The 24,417-nt window shown below is 40.0% G+C and overlaps 1 protein-coding gene across 8 annotated transcripts in view; it reads left to right on the plus strand.

The window, feature by feature from the left end:
- The window catches only part of CACNB2 (calcium voltage-gated channel auxiliary subunit beta 2), a 358,754-nt gene that overhangs the window by 229,662 nt on the left and 104,675 nt on the right, over positions 1-24,417 (plus strand). For 6 of the 8 annotated variants that reach the window (XM_059660580.1, XM_059660597.1, XM_059660588.1 and 3 more), the window contains one exon: positions 4,048-4,167. In XM_059660580.1, the coding sequence (XP_059516563.1) occupies positions 4,048-4,167 (120 nt within the window). Of the gene's footprint in view, positions 1-2,791; positions 3,220-4,047; positions 4,168-24,417 lie in introns of those variants that run through there. The other 2 variants (XM_059660615.1, XM_059660642.1) reach the window with 1 other exon arrangement.

A 24,417-nucleotide genomic window follows, 5' to 3' on the forward strand; every position in this document is an offset into this window, starting at 1 on the left:
CATAATCCTCTACATGAGAAGGTCGTTTGAAGCCTGACATAGTTTGGTTGGATATAGCTTTGTCTAGAATTTGGTGACCTTAGGATACTATTAGAAATTGATTTTGCCCAAGAGCTTTGCTTTAGACTTCATATGAAAATTTTGCACAGAAATAGATGAACAATTTGGGATCAAAAAATATCCCTCCTGAATAGGTGTATGACTCTTATCCTTTTGGCTTTAAAAGATAAGAGAACACTGAAGATAACTGATGCTGGAAATATATGACTGTTAAACAGAAGAGTACAACATCAAAAAAGCAAGTTATAAATACCAAAACAAAAAATGCTTAAGGGAAAAGGTGATAATATTTGTGCCAATACTTGACATAAAAGTGTTTAGAGGAAAGAAACAGAAGTTGAAGAGTAGCTAAAAGTATAATTTAATCCCATTAAAATAAAATTTCCTAAAAGCAAAGAACACGTATTTGGAGTGAGAGTTCTGAGGATAAAAATAGAAGATTCTGAATGAATTATTGGTAGACATTAGGTGCTAGTTGTATTTTGGGACCGTACAATGAGGAATAAGAACATTAAGATGCAGGAAAGGAAACGTGGGTAGCTGACCGTGTGATGTACCTGTAAGGACAAATACCACAAAAGGCCAGGAGGAACGCGAGAGATCAAGAGTACATCTTGTAATAAACCTGTTCTGGAGTTAATGGAGATGACTGCCAGCTGTTCTTGACTAAAGACAACTTGAGGCAGAATGACCCAGAAAGTCCATATGGTACCAAAGGCAAAGCTTAATTAGATATATCACTTTTAACTGCACGTAGCCACACTCCCAGAAGGAAGGAGATTAATTGTAATGCACATGTTGGGAGGGTGACTTTCAAAATTGCAGGAACTCTGGAGGCCACCCATGCTACCATTTAATAGCGGCTCTCTTTGGTGAGAGGATATATAATGTGACCTCATCTGTGTCTTCCTCTTTTTACTATGGGATATGTAACTTCTATAATGAAAAAGTATTTTTAAAGTATATACTATTACAGGTACAAGGTGTGAAAATAATGTGGCTCCTATACGCTCCACTAATAAGCTACAGTTCATGATCATATTTCATATTGTAAAATCGTTAAAGGTCAATATAGTGTCGCAAATATTCAAAAGATAATTGCCAACGTTGATGTAGTAGAGGGTTTTGTTTTAAACAATGTAAGCTTGGAAACAGGTCTCAAAATGACTGTGCAATTAAAAGCTACCTCTGATTACTAGCAAAGGACTTTTAAAATCTTATTTTGTTTAAAAGGGAGAGATCACATACATTGTGTGTGTTAATCCTCTTCCTGTCATTATGGGTTTCTTTATGACAGAATTGTGTGTCCTCGAGGAGGTGTGACCTGAGCTTTTGGCAGAGTGATTGAGTCTAAAATGCCAGCCAGCGCAGTGACAGTGGGGACTGAGGCCCTTTATGGGGCGTAATGTGCTTCTTGGTAATTTTCTACTGTGCTACCCCTGCTGTAGGGAATGTTCTGGGAAGATGCGGGAGCCCCTAAGCATGTGTGTCTGTGTAGAAAGACTCGAATGTCCCTTGAGAATTTTACTTAAACAAAAAAATTGGAATGAACTTTGTATCCTCCATGCATTTTACATTCACTTGCTAACAATATAAGTAATCTTTTTTTAATATCAATTTATGTAATTATACCACAATTAAGGTGCATTCAATCTATTACTTTTGTTCTAAAACTCTTATTCTACTATATTTCCTAACATTGATGTCATGAAAACTGGTCTTGGCCCAGAGTTGAAAGGATGAAAGAAGAAAGGAAGGGAGGAAAAGGGAGAAATTCTTAAGAATGGTTTTCTTTCATTTACATAAAACTTTACAAAGTAACTCCCTTACCACACTCAAACAAAAATGCAGCTTAGAAGGCAATGATAGAATTTTGTTTTCTTTAAGAAACCTGAAAAAAGTTTATAAATAAACTTTAAAAATGTAATTCCACTACTACAGGATATTAAAAACTTAAATACATTTCCTTCTCAAATCTCAATTGTCTTATTCATAAGACGGATTTGGACTGAATTGTTTCATGACTCCTAACTCAAGCTAATAAACCAACCGAGCTTTGAATCTTCTTCATAATTATTGTGATAACAATTCACACAGTTATGCATTCCAGTGACTTTATTTCAAGCGGTAGTTTCTCAGTGGGAGAAGCATTTCAAAGTCATTTTGAGCTCAGTGAAGCTCATGGCTTGGAGCTGTGATTCCTCTCCTGTCCTAATTAAATGTGAAAATTTCTCTCTTGCCTCTTGCTTGGGAAGTCACAAGCAAGCAAGAGCAGTATGCTATGACAGTCGCTGAGCATTACTGGATTTTTGCTGTCCAATAATGTCATAATATTGTCTATGCATTGCCTGGTGGCATAGGATAGACTTTCTGTGAGCAGGTTAAGGGACATGGATCCTTACAGGAAAAGATTACATGCTGTCTTTTTGAGAGAATGTTTTATCTGAAACATAAACATGACAAACAGACCTTGTGAAGGTTACTATAGAACCCAAACCCTTTCCAGATGTTTACACTTCGGATGCAAATGGCAATTTGACACAGACTAACGGTGTGCGTGATGTGAGCATCCGCCTGAAAAGGCTACCTATGGAGCATGCCCAGTGCGGTGCGTGCGTCCTCCGCCTCCCCCTCCAGATCGCTGAAGATAAGGCTTGAACTTTGCACTCGCAAATGTCACTGCATACGTCTTGCACTAGGTGCTTTGATTTTTTTTTTTAAGGTTCTCTTGCAACCAATTTCCTTTAGCGATCTATGAGCAGGAAGAGACTCTGCAGGGTAGGAAGATACATTAAGTTTCAGAACGAGTTGGTGCCCGTCTTTGACCGCACTTGAGGTGCTCTTTATTTCTAAAGCAACCTAGAGCGTTCCAGTGTTCGTTTCCCCCTCTGGAATGGGAGGATAAGAATCCCCCCGGATCGGAGTCCCCGGGGTAGGGAGTGCGAGCCCCGGAGGCAGGAAGGGACTGAGAAGAGGGGCTTGGCCGAGCATGGCTGGGGTAGGCGCGGAGGCTGCTCCGCAGGGCTCCGCGCGCGCCGAGAATCCGTGCCCGGGGCCGCAGCTGCGGATGGGAGAGGCGCTGTCTGGCTCATGAAGGCCACCTGGATCAGGCTTCTGAAAAGAGCCAAGGGCGGAAGGCTGAAGAACTCGGACATCTGTGTAAGCTCCGGGGCTTGCGTGTGGGGAGACGCTGTTTCGCCTTTGCTTTTGCTGTTATTGGAGTGAGTGCTGGCACGGGCTCCTTTATTCAGTAATAGGATCCTGATTGCAAGAGCGGGAGCCAGGGAAAGTCCTGTCATTTTCTGGGCTCCTTTTCCTGTGTCATGGTTTATTTGCCAAAGGAGATAAATCCCGGGCAGGTGTTTTCTGCAGACAGGTTTTGTTAATATCTATTTAAAGGTACTGGGGGGGGGGGGGATGTGTTGGTTAAAGATTGCGTGGAGCCGACTGCTGTGGTCTTACAGTTTTGTCAGAGGAGGTATCAGGTGAATAAAAAGGTGAAAAGGATGCTTAAGATTAAAGTGGAGTCAGGTCACAGTAGTGAGGTTTTGGAGAGTTGAGGTTTATAACTCCTTTACCTTTCGGGTATGTTTTTTATTAGCAGTGCCTTCTTTCTGGGTGTAACTACTTGCCTTACGTGCAGATTGTTCTTGAAGCTATCCTTGAACCCCATCTGCGCCCTTCAGCTCTGCACTGCACCACGGAGCTGGTGTAAAGGGACTTGTTCTGTCTTCCAGAAAGGACATTAATGGGAACATAGAGCTGGGGAAGGAATGGTAACTTGGTAGGCACAGCTACCCTAGTGAATGGCCTGCAAGCCAGAGCATGATTTTTCTAGATGGTTTGTTTGCCACGAGGTGGATTATTTTCTCCTCTTTTCAGGAACTTGGGGCAAAATCTAGGAAGCTCACTGTAGTGTCGATGAAACATTCCCAACGCAAACGTCATAGGTGGAATCTATTTTAAAATGTAAATTTCCCTTGCCAGGGTTCGGCAGACTCCTACACCAGCCGTCCGTCCGATTCAGATGTGTCTCTGGAGGAAGACCGGGAGGCGGTGCGCAGGGAAGCAGAGCGGCAGGCCCAGGCCCAGCTGGAAAAAGCAAAGGTAAAATCATTTCTGCCTGCCGAGCTCCTTCTCCGCCAGGGTGCCGGGCCGTGGCGGGCCGCCTGTGGAAGTGTGTCCGGTTTAAGAGAGGCACAAAAAGTGAGATTATTTTCTTTCCCTAGTAGAAAAGGGAAGCGTGATATATGAGTGGTCTTGCGTTCCATGTTATTTTATGATTCAAGCAACGTGTGTCCGTGGTATATGGTTCATTTAGACCCACAAAAGGATTCCTGATTATACCAGGAGAGAAAAACGGTATCTAATATTAAAATGATTTTACCTTATTTTTCCAGCAGACCCTTTCTCTGTTCAGAAAAACAAACTTTATTCAAGTTGATGTTTATTTTGGTATTTATTTGAATAGTCTTTCCCCCAAATTTGACTCCATAGGTGCTTTATAATATTATTTTCTTATATGTTTTTAAAAAATGGTTCACATTGCGTTTTTCAAAAATAAAGCAACAAAGGATTTTATTATTTGAAAATGTTTCTTCTATCCTATAATAATGAAATGCATATATATGTATGTGGAAGGGGAACTGGAAATCAGATATGAAATATACGAGTACAGAATTTAGCTGAGACCCTATTAGATTTGACTAATTGTCATGAATTAAATTCTTTTTCCCATGGAGTCATTTCTAAATCAGGGGTGGGGAACCGTTTTTCTGCCAAGGGCCATTTGGATATTATAACATCATTTGCGGGCCATACAAAATTATCAGCTTAAAAACTAGCCTGCTCTATTTGGTCAAACATTTAACGAACTCACCCCTAATGCCTTGGCAGGGCCAGACCAAATGATTTCTTGGGCCTTATATGGCCCTCGGTCGGGCGTTCCCCATCCCTAGGTTGTTGTTCAGTTTTAAGGTACCTTGGTGTGTGTGATACTCCGTAACTTTTAAGTGAACATACTTGAACACAGCTGTTGGTTTTCTTTTGAAAAGAATTACTGCTTTGAAAAAGAAGTACTGTGTTGCTCTTGCTAAAAAATCGAGGGTAACATTAGAATACTTATGCTGGCTGCTGCATCTCTGAGATGAGTAAAATCTCGGTGTGTTGCTATGGGAATCATGACTTGGAGATTCTGGTTTGAAAGCATGGACAGCCCTTATGTAATATTCATGACCTCTAGCACAGCTGCCATCACAGTTTACAGAGGAACTGCCAGGAGGCCATGACTCCTGAGAAGCAGTTTCCATACATCACAAGAGTGCTCTCACCTCAGCGGGCAGGGAAGTCATCGCCAGGTGTGATATAGTCTTGACTGCAAGACCACCCAGAGGAGCAGGGAGCTGATGAAGCCAGGTGTGGCCCAGTTGCTATCAGGTCATCTGCTCTACCAAAGTTAATCATTTAAAACAGAGGTTCTCAACCTTGGCTGCACATTAGACTCACCTGGGAATCTTTTTAAAATCCTGATTTCTGGGCCTCATCCTCCAAGATCAGGATTTTAAAAAGATTCCCAGGTGATTCTAATGTGCAGCCAAGGTTGAGAACCACTGATTTAAAAGATTATGATGTGACAACATGGATGAAGCCAGAGGACATTTGTGCTCAGTGAAATAAGCCAGTCACAGGACAAACACAGTGTGACTTCACTCATCTGAGGTATCTGAAGAGGTCAAACTCATAGCAGAGAGTAGAGTTGCCAGGGCCTGGAGGAGGAAGAAATGGTGAGATGCTATTCAATATAGATAAAGTTAGGCATGATGAATAAGTTATAGAGAACTGCTGTACCACACTGTGCCTATAGTTAGTTAGCAGTACTGTACTGTGCACTTAAACATTTATTAACAGGGTAGATCTCTTGTTAAATTTTATTATAATAAAAATTATGTAGGTGAAATTAAACAGTGAAGAAAATTAAATAATGAATGTACTCCAGTGAAGCTAATTGCCACAGGTTTGCAGTGTAGCTAGTAAATGTTGCAATTTAGAAGCTGAAGTCTACATTCTACATTTTGTACGGAAGTGCAAAGAGAAAAGCCAAGAAAAGAAATAAGTTTGTATTTCAGAAACAAAGAGTGTTTTATTTGCACTAATTTATTCATGTGATTTTCACATACTACAATTAAAGTTTCTCCAGTTTATACCACATCATCATACAATCCAAGGTCTTACAGGTTTTGTTTTCAAAGTCTTCGGTTCTCTGATTGGCACTGTTTTGTCCATGACTGCTACAAGTCCTGAGTTAAGTGGCACAGCTTCATAGAATTTTTAAGTATCTTTCAAACCAGCATGGATCAAAATATTGGTCCTAAATCAAACCAGGTTCATGTTGCTCATCATACAGACAAAAAAAAGTTTATAATTACAAATAATGTAGAAGATGGGAGAAAATAAAGATTATTTAAAACAAAAGCAAAAATAATTGAAGGGCTACTTAGTGTGTTTAGTGAACATAGTTTATTTGCATCTATTTTCCTTTCTTAAAATTAGGTCAGCCTAACAGGTTTGGCTCAGTGGATAGAACATCGACCTGCAGACTGAGGGGTCCTGGGTTAGGTTCTGGTCAAGGGCATGTACCTTAATTGCGGGCACATCCCCAGTACAAGGTGTGCAGGAGTTAGCTGATCGATGTTTCTAATTCTCCATCCCTCTCCCTTCCTCTCTGTAAAAATTCAATAAAATGTATTAAAAAAAAATAGGTCAATATCTTAAAACTTTGATGTACTCAGCTGGTTAAGTGTGAATTTTATATCTGAAAGAAGATAGGACTAGGAGTTTACTTTATGTTAAAATCATGGCTTGGTAAATATGATTTATTAGTTACAGTATCCTTGAAGACGAAATGCAGAGGGATTGCAGATGGCTCATCCATTAGATTGTTTTTATCTGTTCCCCTCCACCATGCCTTTATATCGTTATACCTGTTTTGAGGCCTATTTCAAAAGGCAGCTTTAAAGTTGAAAAACATATGAATTCATCATTTAATTTTAGATAGTTTAAAACACTGCACATCCATTGTGAAAGAATCAAAGTTTTATGGATTTATTTTGTAATCATAGCATCTCTCAAACAGGAAGATTTTGTAAGTGGGTGCTTTAATTCACCCTGCAGATCATGCTCAATAGGTCTGTGTAAATGCCTGGGATAAACCCCAGCGGCACTTGCAGATCCTGCCCCACTATAAATGTGAACTACATTACCCATTAATTGCCTTAAGAATACGCCTGTGAAATAAGGTGATTAGCAAGTAGTGAAACTAGAGACTCTGCCTTCTGGAATTAAGTGACCTACAAAAATTTATATAACCAGGCACTCTGTGCTTCCGGTAAAACCCAGTACTTTTCACTGCACTTTGTTATGTCGTCTCTTAAACTGGTAAACTTTACAGTGAACAGATTCTATATTAATTTGGGGGCAAATAAATATCAACAAACATGACTTTTCTTTAACTTGGTGTTTTCTGATCACAAATGCACAGTTTGATCCAGTTTTGGCATATTTTGCATATCTTGCCTTATTCAAGCTGGTGCTCTTCGATTATGCCTTAAAGACAAGTAATATGTGAATTTAATTTATTCCCACATTGATTTTAAAAAAAAAAACACACACACACACAGCTTGAGATATAATTCACTCATTCAAAGTACACAATTCAGGGGTTTTTATATTCACAGGGTTATGCATCTATTACTATAATCAATTTTAGAACATTTTCATTACCCACCCCTCCACCCAATGAAATAGCATATTCTAAATTAGCAGTTACTCCCCATTTCTTCCAACCCTCTTAGCCCTAGGCAACCACTATTCCACTCTGCTTTCACAGATTTGTCTATTCTGGGTAGTCCATATAAATGGAATCATACAGTAGGTGGTCTGCAGTGGTCGGCAAACTCATTAGTCAAAAGAGCCAAATATCAACAGTACTTCTTCAAAATAGACTCGCTCAGGCCGAAAACCAACTTCTCCGCATGGGCCACGAAGTTTCAATCGCACTGTACACGGGCCCGCACGTGGTATTTGTGGAAGAGCCACACTCAAGGGGCCAAAGAGCCGCATGTGGCTCGAGAGCCGCAGTTTGCTGACCACGGGTCTAGTGTGACTGGCTACTTTCACCTATATAATGTTTTCAGTATTCATCCATGCTCTAGCATGTATCAGTACTTCATTCCTTTTTATTGCCAGACAATATTCCATTGTATGGGTGTTTCACATTTCATTTTTTCATTTATCAGTTGGTGGACATCTGAGTTTGTTTCCACCTTTTAGTTACTGTGAATAATGCTTTTATGACATTTGTCTAGGGTTTTTGCATGAGCATATGTTTTCATTTCTTATATGCATGTATCTTGGAGTGAAGTTGCTGGGTCATATGATCATCTTTTCTTAACTAGAAGAATTATCTCTTCTTTTCTCCTTCCCCAAAATGATCCTTTCTGCCCTAAACGCAGGGACTTGAGATGGGAAGTCTAGATGTGGATGGGATTGGCACAGAGATGTACTAGGTTCAGTGCGATATTCTTTGTACAGTGGATTAACATTAAATATTAAGTCCATTGTTCTCTAATCAGTGAATGGCTACCGTATTAAAGGCCTTGTATTCGTCACAGTTGCTCAGTAGAGGGACTGAAAAGACAGAGCCACAAAGAAGAAACAGGGGACTTTTGCCTGCAGAAAACTGCTACCGGTGGTTTAGGGAGAAGAGTTTGGCTTTAAAGCATGCTGATTAGAGGTAAAACAGATGTCCCTCCCTGGAGTAGAGTCTGTGAGCAGGGGAGGAAAAGACTGCACCCTGCTGGCAGGAACAGAAAAGTCTCCTTGGATGAGGTGGCTTAAAACTACACCTTAGCAATGGTTCTCAACCTTTCTAATGCCGTGACCCTTTAATACAGTTCCTCATGTTGTGGTGACCCCCAACCATAAAATTATTTTCGTTGCTACTTCATAACTGTAATTTTGCTACTGTTATGAATCGTAATGTAAATATCTGATATGCTATATGTGTTTTCCGATGGCCTTAGGCGACCCCTGTGAAAGGGTCGTTCGACCCTCAAAGGGGTCACGACCCACAGGTTGAGAACCGCTGCCTTACAGGATGGTCAGATGGAATTTAGCTTATGAAATAGAATGGGGGGGGGGGGGGGTAGGGAAGAGGGAAACGCCTCCACGGCCTAATAAGTAATGTAGGTAAAGGCCAAAGTAAGAAAATAATTGGCAGCAAGAAAATATGGAATCTTCCAGAAAAAGGTTACTTTTTTGAGATCTTGCCAACTTGAAAATGTCTTCATTCTAGCCTCACATTTAATTAGTAGTTTGGCTGGGTATAGTATTTATGTATGAAAAACATTTTCCTTCAGAATTTTAAAGACATTATTTTACTGTCTTCTAGCTCTAGCTCTGTTGATATGTTTGCCAATGTCATTTGGTCCTTGGATGGGGTTTTAAAATGTTTGTAAACATTTAAATATACTGGTTTATAATATACTGAGAACTGCTCTTCCTTTGGTATTTTGAAATTGTGCCTTGGTGTGGGTCTTATTTATTGTGTCTGGCTTCTCATACACATGTTCATTGTGAAGGGCCAGTCACTTTGGTTCTGGAAAGTGACTTGTTTTTTTATGGATATTTTTTTCCCACTGTATTTTCCTCTTTTTTGGTTCTCTCCTTTGTCAGACATAGAGCCTTCTTCTCTACTCATTTTTTTGTACTCAGACCTCTGTCTTTTTGCTCTACTATCTGAATTTTTCTCCACTTATCTTCTAACCCATTTATTGGAAAATTTTTTAATTGATTTCAGAGAGGAAGGGTGGAGAAGGGAGAGATCGAAACATCAATGATGAGAAAGAATCATTGATTAGCTGCCTCCTGCAGGTCCCACACTGGGGAATCAAGCCCAAAACCCAGGCATATACCCAGCCTAGGAATTGAACCATGACCTCCTGATTTGTAACTTGATGCTCAACCACTGAACCACACTGGCTGGGCTCTATTGGAATTTTTATTATTGAAAATTTATAATTCCCAAGAACTTGTTTCTCATCTCTGCTTTTATAGGTTCCTGTTCTTATTGTATGGGTGTAATATGTTCTCTTATACATCTTAAGTGTTGTTGTTTTTTAAAGATTTCTGGACTATTCCTATTTTTTAAACTTTAAAAATTTGATATTATTTTTACATACTGGAAACTTTTTCAGAGGTTTGATTTCTGGCTGTCCATTTATAATTAAGAGCAATACATTGTAAAGCTGACTAGCAGCTCTAAACAAGATGAGAAAGCTTCTTGACTGTCAGTCTTTTTAGGGAAACTAGAGGCCCAATGCACAAAATGCATGCAAGAGTAGGCCTTCCTTCCCTCCAGGACCTGGGACCTGGGGCCCGGGACCCGGGCTCCAGGCTTTCCTCACAGCCCCAGCTTCATCTGGAAGGTCATCTGGAAGGTCATCCGAAAGGACGTCTGCTCTAATTAGCATATTACACTTTTATTATTATAGATTGACTGGGAGTCAATCTTTTCTTTCAGTCTAGTCAGTGTTCCCAGAGAGGGGTCCCTGATCTCCTGGTATTTTATATTCTCACTCTTTCTACTCCGTTAATTATCATTGTCTGTCATTTTTTTTATTTGACATTTTGATCTACTCTCATTTTCTGTTCTTTATATTTGTGGGTTTATACTTTTTGGAAAAATTTTTTTTCAAGAGGTAGCATGTGTTCAATTGCCCATGTTTTATTTCCCATATTTATTAATAAACATACTATAGAAGAGAAAAACAATGTTTCTCATACATGGGGAGAATCCTACCCAATTGGAAATAATTCCCCTAAGCAGTCATTTCAGAAGAAACATGAGTGTGTTTGTTCACCTTCAACTCAAACGTGAATTTTTTTATTTTAAAAAATGTTAAGCATGTTTTTACAAATGGGTCTTATTGAGAAAATTATGTTGGAGAAAGGTGAGAAGTATATGATTATGTCTGTATTGCATACTTTCTTCAGCCTACAAGATACACTGTTGGAGAGACTCTAAAGAACATATATTAAAGTAAATGATGTCTCATCAGACAAAGACATTTAATTGGTAAAAGATAAAATCCAGCAGAGAAATCTCATAATAGAAAACACCAATTATGGCAGACACCCTTAGGAAAATATTTTGGCCAACATTAGTTTTCCATCATTGATTTCAATGCTGTCTTTTAATTTTTGTATTGAAAATTTGTCAGTTCTCTTCTGCTCATAGCATACAAAATAGAATTACATAACTGGCTAAATATTCTAGCTTCCAGAGTACATTTACTGTTCAAATACACACTAGCTTAGATTACATTTTTTTCTACCTGTAAGAAATAAAAAATGTGCAAAAGCCCCTTAGACCTGGGTTAGCTTCTATGTCAACTCATAAGTATGAGTGGGTAGGAATAGTCATAGCCTCTTATTTCCAATGTTAGTTGACAAGTATAGTAATTACAATAACAACATTTATTATGTGAGTACTGCTTATTACAGACAATTCGAAAGATATAAAAGGAAAAAGCAAAGCTTTGTGTCTATATTGCATTTTGAAATATGATCAGGCCATACCTACAGCACTGATTCCTATATCATCTTTTACACCAGAAAAATCCTCACTCATTCTCTCAGTTGGCTTTTGCTGCAAGACAAGCTACTCTGTTTATTGGCTTAAAGTTCACCATTTACTTAGGTCACAGTTCTCTTCCATGTATCAGTGGCCAGCTGGCAGGTGAGCTGGTGGCCAGGTGATCGGGGATGGTCTCTTGCATGCGTCTGCAGGTTGGCAGTGGCCAGTTTGGGTGTCTCATTCTCCTTTGGGTGGCCTCACATCCGCCGCAGGCTGGCTGGCTCACCCTCATGCTGGTCTCAGGGTTACAAGCACATTGAGAGAGAACAGTGAGTGATATTCAGGTCTCTCCTTGTGTCATGTGTGCAAATGTCCTATTGGTCAAAGCAGGCCATGTGGCTAAGCTCATAGTCAGCGTCGAAGGGAACTACTAAGACATGATTCCATCCTGGGAATTATTACAGCCATTTTCTGTAAACAATCTGCCACACCCATTTTTTCATCTCTTACCTCTTTCTTTAAAATTTATCTTTATTGTTAAAAGTATTACAGATATCTCCCTACTTTCCCCCATTGACTCCCTCCATCCAGCTCCTGCCCTCCACGCCCCCCAGGCCTTCACCGCACTATTGTCTGTGGCCATGGGTTATGCATATATGCATATAAGTCCTTCAGTCAATCTCTTAACCTCTTCGGAAGAAGAAATGTCTTTTTACTTTTTAAAACAAATAACCCTGTCTTCCCTCTCATCCCATCTTTCCCTTCCTGTTAATGTCAAACTTCATTGCCACAAGCTTTATCCCCCAATTCCATTTCTCCCCCCATCACCACTTCCTTGAGACTGATTTCTGTCTCTGTCTCTCTACCGATGGCCTCCAGCGACTTTCTAAGTAAGTGCATTGACCTTTTTATTAAACACTAGAGGTCTGGTGCATGAAATTTGTGCACAGAGCGGGGAGCCCCTCAGCCCAACCTACACCGTCTCCAATCCGGGAGCCCGCAGGGGATGTCCTACTGACAGCTTGGGCCCACTCCCTGTGGTTGTCTGCTCTCTGCAGGGCCTGCCTGCTCCACACCACGGGGATGGGCAAGCAGGCCCTGCTGGGTGCTGCCTGCAGGCCGCGCTTGGCTGCTGGGCTCACGTTGCCAGATTGACGGATTGACGCAGCCAGCGTCCTGCCCCAGCTGCTATGGACGCTGCCATCTTTGTCACGGAATGATAGTTACTTTGCATATTACTCTTTTATTAGATGAGATTCCTTTGACTTCTCAGGAAGCCTCACCTTGTTTTTATTCTCTACTAAGTCAATTTTGTCTTGCAGGTGCTGGCTACAACACAAGCCTGTTTCTACTGCTTTTCTAGTTCCTTTTTGGTCTCGTCTGCTCCTGCTTTTGGCTCCCTCCACTGAAGTGTGGGAGTCCAACCCACCCAATGCTTAGACTCTGACCTCCGGCTCCTATTGCTTCCCGCGTGCCATTGGTTTTCAAACTGGCGGTTCCTCGGGAGTCGCTGCGGAGGCACGGGGTGCCCAGCAGGACGGTTCTGTGTGTTCCTCCGGGATGCAGCCAAAGCAGGTCTCTCCATTCATTTGATACATTAGGACTTCCTTCCATGGAAGTTTTTCTTTGAAGATAGAGCTTCACCTCCATGACGGGTTGTAAGCCATTGCCATCTTCCCTTTACCTTCACCCTCCTCCTGGCTTCACTTTTGTCTGTACCTCTGCCCCGACCTCTCTCCCTATTGTTACTATCTCACAGCGTCACTGTTTTGGCATCCCTATCCTTTCTGACACCCATTTAAAATTGAGCTTCCCATTTTTTCCTTCAAACCCTTTCTTCTCTACATTTTCCTATTTCTGTCAATGTTGACTTTATCCTCCCAAGTTTGAAGACTTAGTCCAGGATTGGCAAGATTTTTCTGTAAAGGGTCAGATAGGAAATATTTTAGATACCATGAGTCATGTGTTTTGTATCACAACTACTCAACTCAGGGAAACCTGGATATTCAGATCCATCTCTGCTGCAGAGACTGGTTGCTACATCTTTTGATACGTTATCTGTGAAGCTCAGTCATGGTTCCAGTGGTAATTGCATTAGTTGGCATGTGTCAGGCTCAGGGCCCAGTCAGGGGACTTGGATGGCCAGAGGCAACTGGAATACAAGGCTCCTGCCTTCAAGTTCAGTATCTAATGGGGAGTTTGTCTTAGAAGTTATGAAACCACTCTTTTCATTTCCTCTCTAGTTGTATATGGTCGCCTACACTATCCCATATGTCACTATTGTATTTGAGTTACTTGTCTCTAACTTGATGATTAGTGCTGTATGGCAGAACTGTGATGTCCACTGGCTGCCAGCCTGAGAGGGACGTGACTGGCATTGACTCATTTGATCTTCACAGCAGCTCACCGTATCGGGTCAGATTGCATCCTCATCCATCCCTGTGACTAAGGCGTGTGTCCTGTCTCCTGAACTAGACTTTTTCCCTTGAGAGTCAAGGTGCGCTCTGTACTTCTTAATCTCACTGGTCCAGATTCCTGCATCAGTTATCAAGAATGAGTTAACATCTTTCTTGCTCATTTTATATGCTGTCTTCTGAGTAATACCTGAGTATTTTAGGAATAAAATGACATATCGTTCTCTCTTTATGATTATATCTATCTTGGCAAGTCTACCTACAAATAAGTCTTAAGTTTCTGATGGGTAAGAGTTAGATGTTTTAAAGAGAACCCAATATTCTAAGTTAGCTCTTTCTTACAGTGGGTTTATGGTTTTTATTAATGGAAGTTCTAGAGGGCTGAGGCTTGCTCCCATTTAAAACTGCGCTCTCGTGTAAGAACCCTTATAAGGACTGTTAATATAATATAGACTTCTTTCTGGCTATTTCAAAACCATAAATGGGTTGGGGAGGATTATTATAAACATTGTAGCTCAAGCTTCTTTTTTCTAAGAGAACTATCATTGAACAACTTTGTTATATCATTATAAACACAGCTATAAATACATGATTCTTCCACTCCTTTTTCTCTACCAGATATGAACAGGGAACAACACAAACCTATATGCACACTGAAAATAGTCAACCTCTCTCTGCTCCTGAGTTTTTGCCCTACCAATAGCTAAATGACAGATGCTGAAAATTGTGGAAGAGAAGAATTTATTCAATTAGCAAACATCTGATGAGTGGTATTGTGCTATGGAGCTGGGATCTAAAGGAAGGGGAATTGAAGATGTGTTAGATGTGGTTTTTTCCCTCAAGAAGCTCATGGTCTAATGTAGACGCCAGGAATGTGTGTCACTGACTGAGGGTAATGTGGTCAGTGTTAACTAGTGGCAGTGTGAGCCAGACGCTGTAGGAATGGTGAGCAGGGGCCTCAGCATGCTGAGTGGAGGAGGGCTGGGAGAGGGAGGAAGACAGTGGGATTAGAGATGCCCCCACTGGTATAAGAATGTGCTTCGGGAAAAGCCTTTACTAATCAGTAACATGCTTTTCTAAGGTTAGCAAGATTGATTGCTAATTGAGGTGGCCAACAAAGGCTGTTATTTTGGTTTAATTTTATTTAAATTTCAGTTAATTCCAATTTATCTTACCCTCACCACACGAAAGTGTGTTTTTTACCCTCAACGATTCTGAGTGTACAGCTCAGTAGTGTTAACTATGCTCACATTGTGGAGGAACGGATCTCCAGAACTTTTTCATCTTGCGAAACTAAAACACTTCCCCTGTGGAACAACCAGTCTCCATTTCCCATTCCCCCAGCCCCTGGCAGCCACCATTCCACTTTGTTTCCATGATTTTGACCACTCTGGGCATCCCGCCTTAATGGAATCATTTTTGCTCTTTTGTGACTAGTTTATTATACTTAGCCTAATGTCCTCAAAATTCATCCATGTTATAGCATGGGACGGCATTTCCTTCTTTTTTAAAGGCTGGGTAATACGACGTATAGAGATGCCACATTTTCTTTATCCGTTCATCAGTTGGTGGACATTTAAGCTGCTTCCACCTCTTGGCTATTGTGAATATGCTGCTGTTGTTTTTTTAATCTTGGATTTATGTTAATGATCCTGTTAAGCTGTATCATCAGCACGTAGTAATTATAGCTTATGTTTGTACAGTGTTTCAGTATTTAACGTCCATGGATTTACTATGCCTGGTTCTTGCAACTACCCAGTGAGGAAGGCGGGGCAGGTGGAGTTGTCCCATTTTGTGAATGAGGAAATTGATGGTGGATGGTGAAGGGCCTTGCCAAGGCCTCAAGGCAGAATGAGGACAAGGACTCAGGCTTTCGCCTGGTAGGATTCTGTCCTTAGGTTCCTTCACCTAATCCATGAGCCCCTCTTAGGGGTAAACTGAGAATGCACCCCTACTGCCTCTTTGTTTCAGGCTCTGGAAGGATTAGAGGAATAAAACATCTATTTGTTTTTTAATGGTAAAAGGAAAAAAAAGCAAGGTAAACAATTTAAAAAGTAAAAACATCACCTCTGCTATTTTTTGCTGCTGAATTTAGATAGCACCAGTAGAGTTTACAAGCAAAATACTCCCCTCCCCCCTCCCACACACACATATTTTAAGTTCAGATTATGGTATTCACATCACTGATTTGGAATTAGTACATTTTAACATCATTTAAACAAAAATCTTGAACTAAATTTCTTCAACCTGATATGTTGTTAAAGAAAGAGCTCTCAGGATGCATGTGAGTACCGTCTTCTTACTTAAAAGAAGATGCAAGTGGAATGTTCCTGAAAATATTTGAATAAGCTCTTTCTATAGAGAAATGAAAAAATAATTAAATATCTAGGAAATAGGTTGAATGAAGAACACCAAAAAAAACAGAGTTTAAGTAGGGCAAGGGAGAGAAGATTGAAATCACAATGAAACTATCTGCAAAGAGATTTTATAAGTGTTCTCTGTTCCTAAGGGAGGGAAAAGATGAAAGGGACTCTCTAGAAATTATAGCAGCCAAAAGAAGCAAATGGAGTTGTTATAATTGACTAGGGAGAGATGAGAGGTGTTATAAAGACTAGGAAACTGCCCAGCCAGAGTGGCTCAGGGTTGAGCGTGGACCTAGGAACCAGGAAGTCATGGTTCCATTCCACCCAGATTGTAGGCTTGATCCCTGGTGGGAGGCATGCAGGAGGCAGCCAATCGATGATTCTCTCTCATCACTGATGTTTCTATCTCTCTCTTTCCCTCTCTGAAATCAGTAAAAATCTATTTTAAAAAGACTAGGAAACTGCTTTCGTGATGTTTTAAAGAAATGTATTATTTTAACTAAATCCTGTTTGAGGAAGAAAGATGAATCACACACTTAACTGACAAAGTTATTTTTGTTCTAGAGATTCCCTAGTTCTTTCTAGGGAGAGTTCTAGTAGTTCTTTCTGCTTATACTTGCAGGATTAATTCCCATTGCTTTAAAAAAAAAAAAGTTCTTCTTGGAGATTCGAGGCTAAATACCATGGACACTCTACCCGCCCAAGACTGGCTCAGGAAGAGTGTTTTGCAGGAGCTGGGTAAAAACGTGGGCAGTCAGTTAAATCGACAGTCTTTCAGCTTTCTACATCTATTCCCTGGATTCCAAACAACTTAACTCTTCCTTTTGTCATCCTAGAGGAACTATAGTCACCCTTGCATGAAATATTTATTGGACCAATTGTAACCTTACATTTGAGGCAACCTACATTCCTGAGAGAGGAAAGTCAAGTTACACGTTTGCTTACAAGGGAATCCAGTTTCACAAACATTCACACAGAATTACAGCAGATCTTCGGCATATAGTACACACTATTTGCTGAGGTCTGTGAGTTTAAGCGGTCTGAAGCATATGATGAGTCATATAATAGACACACAATGGAGTATAGAAGTCCTCTGAATAGATAAATATTTCCACATGATAAATTGAGGCATTTGATGACCTACCTGGTGGTATGTGTTGCTAGGGAATATAAATGATTAAGTCTTGGTCCCTGATCTCCAGGAGTGCAGTCTAAGAGGACATTTAAATAGTAGCTATGTGGTCATGTGCAATACCGTCTTTCCAACTCCTTACTTTAACATGAGAGAGAGAAGTTGATCACACCGAGGCCCAGGCCCCGTAGCTACCATGGACTGAGCAGCAAGGTGTAGGAATGGTCCAATGTTTTGTGTCAGTCTTACCACAGAGCCTGACTCTGAGTGGGCGTTTTTCAGGTGGCAGTTAAGTCAGGGTCTTCTTACCCAAGTGATTAAAAGTCAACTAACAGGTCCCAACCGTAAATATTTTATTTAGGGTTAATACATGAATAACTGTACCACTTATCTTTTGCTATAAAACTAAGGTCTAATATTTGAGCCTAAGTCAGCTAATGGAGGTTTCTCTACCTAAGCAGCCATCTTCAGTCTAGAATTTAGTTTGCCATTAATGTAAATTTGATCCTATCCAAAGATTCTTGTGCCAGAATACAAGAACTGAAAAGGATTTTTAATTTTAAATCATAGTCACATTTATGCCTCAAAATGATACTTAAAATTTTTCCTAAATAGTTTAGTTTTATAAAACATGAAACCTTTTCTTTCTAGTCCTATATTTTTGCTAATTGTCTTGGGTAAAACAAAAAAGGAGAAATTTGATAAAATGTAGTATCTTTATAAGAGAGGATTTTTTCCCCTGAAAATTCATATGTATGTAAAATGTTTTGATATTAGTAAAGGTTAGTCAATCTTGTTAATTCCAGACCAAGAAAAAGTATCCATTTGAACTAGACCAACAGGGTACCTAATAATCTTAGCTTTTGAAATAATTATTTTATATTTCCCTGAAATATATATGCTGTTTCCTTGGCTGAAAAATGTTCATTGTGACATACCAATTCAGAACCCTTCTTCTTAAGGGTTTGTTTGTTTTTAAGTGGTTTTTCGTCTTTCCTGGATCTTGAGTGCCTTTGAGTACATGATGGAATCTGTGAACCTTCTTTAGGGAAATGGTTTACATCTATACAGTGTGGCTGATATTTCCAGGGTCTTCGTGGACCTATGAATCAAAGCCATGTACCCTGAGGGTTTGCAAAGTACAGGAATCTTTCAGAATCTCATCCTTCCTCCAGTTAGAATAGCTGATATCTGAAGAACTATGGGACAGTTCTGCAAACACTGGTTTCCTTTGCTCTCAGATACTTGCGATTACCACATGAATTCTTCTTGAAGTTGTCATTTTAGCTATGGTGTTTAGTCTAGTGTGGAAGCGGAGGTTGGGCAAATATACAGTACTCTGAGTACTTGCATGTGCTATGTATGTGTGAAGGGTGTTCAAGTTTAGACAGTTGTCAGTGCTTAGTAATTTCAGTGTTTTGTTTTGTTTATAGATTTTTCAATGACCTGTGAGAAAGCAAACAGCACTGAAAAGTCCTCTCAAGTTTAATAGATAGTGGGAGCTAATCTTTCTGAGGTTTGGTCTGGCCCTGTGCCTGTTGGTTTACTAGTGTATTGCTGGGGTCCAACCCCAGCAGGTCCAGGGGTCCCCAAAGATGTGGACGGAGTCGGCGAAGAAGGAATGACACGGAGACAGCGTTCAGTTGATCAGCAGCCTAGCCAGGATCTCTAGCCAAGTTCTGGTCAGGATCTCCAGCCAGGTTCTGTGTCCATGTTCTCTTGCTAGGTTCTCCAGCCAGGTTCTCCAGGTTCTCCAGCCAGGTTCTGTAGCCATGTTCCCTCGCTAGGTTCTCCAGCCAGGTTCAGTCACCAGGTTCTAGTCAGGTTCTCTTGCCATGTTCTATCCAGGTTCTGTAGACAGGTTCTGTCTCTAGGTTCTTCAGCCAGGTTCTCTTGCTAGGTTCTGTCTCTAGGTTCTGTGGCCAGTTTCTGTCCAGGATCTTTTGCCATGTTCTCTCGCTAGGTTCTGTCTCTAGGTTCTGTGGCCAGTTTCTGTCCAGGATCTTTTGCCATGTTCTCTCGCTAGGTTCTGTCTCCAGGTTCTGTGGCCAGTTTCTGTCCAGGATCTTTTGCCATGTTCTCTCCAGCGAAGTTCTTCTGTCTCTAGGTTCTGTGTAGGTTCTGTGTCTAGGTTCTGTGTCCTGTTGTCTTGTTACATCTGTATTTATACCAGTTGATTCAATCCTATCAATCTCTATTCCAAAGGTTAGGGCGTTTCTTATCTCCATTCCAGGGAGTAAAGATTATGTAGCTTGTTCATAGTTAAAGTGATTAATTACCTGCCTGGCACTTAGTTAAGGGGTTTTATTCCCTCCCTAACTTCAGGGGAAAATCCCTACCTGGGGAAACAACCTTTCTCAGAGAGGTGACCTTGGTTAAAACACATAGTGCCAAGAAGGTGAGCAAACATATTAAGAACAGTATGCCATATATGCCAGGTCCCTTGAAACAGCAAGGATGGACCGGCTCCGGGCAGTGTATGAGCTTCTTAGTTGCTTTTTGTTAATACTCATAAAGTATAACAGCGATTTTCAACCTTTTTCATCTCATGACACACATAAACTACTAGTAATTACTAAAATTCTGAGGCACACCGAAAAAATATATTTTTGCCGATCTGACAAAAAAAATGGTATAATTTTGATTCATTCACACTGGACAGATATTGTGTTGGCTGTTGTCAGTTTTTTATTTGACTATCTAAGTGCCCCAAACTGAATAGTCAGGTACTGCATTTTAAAAATCCTTGTGGCACACCCGTTGAAAATCTCTGATGTATAAGCTGAATATTTACTCCTGTTTTATTCTTGCCTAGATTATCTGTTTGACTTGGATAACCAGGAGCCAACTAGCTGTATAGAGGGATCCTGCCTGCAGGTTGTAGAACCCTAAGGTTCTCTGTTGCCTACTCGCCCTTTTCCCCAGGCTAAGACAGAAACTCCTGCCATCTTTCTAGCTTCCTGGAAAAACAAGTGAAATATTAAATGTACCCCGAAGCAGGACTTTTCCTGCCCAAAGGTTCAGATGTTTCTTGCCATTCAGCAGCTTTGTTCCTATCTGGCATGGTCCATCACTCTGTCCCACCAACCCTCTTTCTTCACTTGCCACCTCCTGCCCCCACACAACTTGTGCACCCCTCTTTCCACCCTTATCATACCATACATGTTTATCTCCCCAAACATCTAAACTGGGAGCAACTTGGACAAAGACTTGTCCTGTTGACACTTAAAATGTAACTCCTCTGTAAAGGTGTGATACATATTTGTGTACTGACTTAATCACGGATCTGCAGAGTGGTCAGGAATCCATGACTGGAGCCCTGAGCCTTTGGATATACTGATATTTTGCCATCTATATCTTGTAAATAACTATTTTATGAGGTTATTCTTTGGCTCTACCACTACCATGTTGCCGCAGAGTGGGGTAATCGGGGTGTGTAGTTCACTTCTATCTCCCTCCATGTAGTATGCTGAGTGATATGTAGAATGACTTTCGGTTACTACTTGAGTGCATTTATTAGTGAAAATAATTATCGAATCGTTTTTGGTGGAGATGTCAGGAAGAGGTCTTTTCAGGAAACTTTCAGTTTGGTAGAGTAGGGCTCTCAGCGCATGCTGCTCCACAGGCCTGGGGTAAAGGAAGACGTAGGAGCAAGTGGTGCCCTTCCACAAGGCCAGATTCCTGATGGGCAGCTGCCCAGGCTTTCTGTTCCCTGTCCTGGGCAAGGGTCCATCCCAGCCAGTTTCTGAGGTGCTGTTCTGTTTTAAAAGATGAAATTGTAAGTCAGGGCATCTTCCAGGTAAATTGAGATCTCTATATAAAGTTCACATTGTGGGTATTCCACTAACAGATGTTCAGAATTCTTGGTCCTTTTGAAGTTTATTTATTGCCCCCTTTGGAATAATTAGTGAAGAGGAGAGATAGTAGAATCGCTAGTGTATTCCTATGTACAAACTACTACATCATTTGATGTGTTTTTTTGTAACATGGGAATACAGCTCAAGAGAGAACTGGAATTGTATGACTTTGTGATCCTTGGAAAGAGTGCCTCTTATGTACTGCTAAATATGCTATCATTGAAGGCTGATCTATAATAGAACAGTTTTCTGCAGGTATTGACTATAACTATATATGATCGCATAATAAAAGGTTATTAAAATAGGATGCCAGCTTCTCAATTATACTTTTCAATAAATTAAGTAATGCACATAAAAGAGTATTTATAACAGTAAGGTGAAAATCCATGCACCTACAGCCCTGATGTGAGCTAGAGGCATTGCGGGTAACTTTGAAGGCTTGCATGTTGCCCTTCCCAGTGCCATTCCTTCCCTTCAGAGATCATTTTTACCCTGAATTTAATGTTTCTCACTTCCTTCCTTTTCATTGTATTTTGTCTTTCCACATATGTTTATATTCCTTACAACATACTGCTTCATTTTTGTTTTTGAACTATTTTGTTGTAGAATTCTCTTAAGGTGTTCTTTTGTGGCTTGCTTTTTTTGCTCAACATTACATTTGTAAAATTCAACTACATTCCTTTTTATCACAGCCATTTATTCACTTTTACCAACATCTGGTACTGCAGTGTAGGACTTGCCACAATTAATCTGTTTTCCTGTCAATGGATATTTGAGTTATTGCAAACAGTCCTGCTGTGGAAACTTTTGTACTTGTCTCTGGATACACATGTGTAAGAATTTCTCAGCCTATGTAGAACTAGCAGTGGAATTCTTGGGTCTAAGGTATGTGTGTTTTTACCTTTACTGGATAATGGCAGTTGGTTTTTAAAGTGAGTATCTTAATTTATACTCATACTATTATGGTAGGAGGGTTCCTTTTCTTTCACATTATCCATAACATTTAAATCAGGGGTCCTCAAACTTTTTAAACAGGGGGCCAGTTCACTGTCCCTCAGACCATTGGAGGGCCAGATTATAGTTTAAAAAAAAAAACTACGAACAAATTCCTATGCACACTGCACATATATTATTTTGAAGTAAAGAAAACAAAACGGGAACAAGTACAATATTTGTATTTGCATGTGGTCCACGGGCCGTAGTTTGAGGACCCCTGATTTAAATCCTCATAACAATAATGTTATGCAAAATTTATCTGGTGCAAAATTTAAAATCTCATTGTGTTATTTCTATTTCCATGATTACATGTGAAATTGAACTCTTCATATATTTATTGACCTTTGTTTTCTTCTCCTATGAAAAGTTTGTGGATAGCTTCTAATTTTCAATCAGGTTATCTTTTCTTTTGATTTTTAGGAGTACTTTATATATTCTATATCTGATAATCTTTTTCATTATTTGTGATGCTGAAAGGTTTTGATTTGTAACTGCTCTTTTCATAGTTTTATAGCATTCTTAATTTAATCAAGTGAGTTTTAGCCATCTTTTCTATCATTGATTGTGCTTTTGGGATCTTGCTTAAGAAATTCATACCCTGAGCTCATAAAGAACTCATCTAGTATCTTTATTTCTAATAATTTTTAAATGTTGTCTTTCATATTTAGGTAAGGCCTTAATCTCTCTGGAATTAACTTGTGTGTACGGAGTGAGATAGGGATCTCATTTCATTTGATATACCTATTTGTTCTAGAACTGTTTATTGAATACTTATTCTCTATTCAGCCCGGCCTGAAATGCCTGATCAATCACAAATCTAACTTGGACATATGAGTACATTTGTTCCTGGGCTCCTTTTCCTGTGTCAGTGCCATACTACTTAATTGCTATAGGTTTAAATAAATATTGGATATGTCATCCCACTTTTTTCTTCAGGTCAGAATTGGCTATTCTTAGACCTTTCTCTTTTTTATAAATTTTATGTAACAGGTATGAAGTCAAACAGAAATAAATAACTAAATAAAGAACACCCACAAACATACCCAGCTGAGATTTAGTTTGGGGGTACATTTATATCCTTATATCAATTTAGGGGAAAATGTCCTTATTATACTATTGAGTCATCTTATCCATCAACTAGAGGCCCGATGCATGAAATTCGTGCAAGAGGAGGCCTTCCTTCCCTCGGCTGCCGCACCAGCTTCCCTCTGGCCCCTGGGACCCGAGCTTCCCTCTGGCCACCGGCAGGCACCCAGGCCCCGGGCTTCTCTCGCAGCCCCAGCTTCATCCGGAAGTTCATCTGAAAGGATGTCCAGAAGGACGTCTGGTCTAATTAGCATATTACACTTTTATGATTATAGATATGAAACATCTCTTTATTAATTCTATTCTTGAATGTCTTACAATTTTTCATAAAGGTCATGCTTATACTTTTTGGATTTGTTCCTAAGTATCATGTTTTTTTATTTGCTGTTACAGTCCCTCTGTCTCACTTTCTCTCTCCCTCTTCTCTCTTACTTTCTCGAGTTGTAGTTTCTGTTGGTTGATGTATAGAAAGGCAGTTGATTTTGTACAAAATCCTTATATTCATTAGTCTTTCTAAACACTTTATTAAATGCTAAAAATGTTCTGTAGGTACTTGGATTTTCCATTAGACATATGTAGAGCAATTGTATCATGTAAATAATGAAAATTATATTTCTTCCTCTCCAGTTCTTTTAACTTTTCAATTTTTTCTCATTCTATTGCACTTCCTAGAACATCCATTGCCATATTAATTATGTATGGTAATAGCAGGCATCTGGACTTTGTGAACTTTTAAAATATCCTATCTAATAAAAGAGAAACATGGTAATTAGCGTACATCGCTACCCTTCCCGTTAGCTAATCAGTGAGATATGCAAATTAACTGCCAACCAAGATGGCGGCTAACTTGCATACTGCAGGCAGGGAGGGCCAG

The sequence above is a fragment of the Myotis daubentonii genome, chromosome 1, assembly GCF_963259705.1.
Source record: "Myotis daubentonii chromosome 1, mMyoDau2.1, whole genome shotgun sequence".
NCBI lineage: Eukaryota > Metazoa > Chordata > Mammalia > Chiroptera > Vespertilionidae > Myotis > Myotis daubentonii.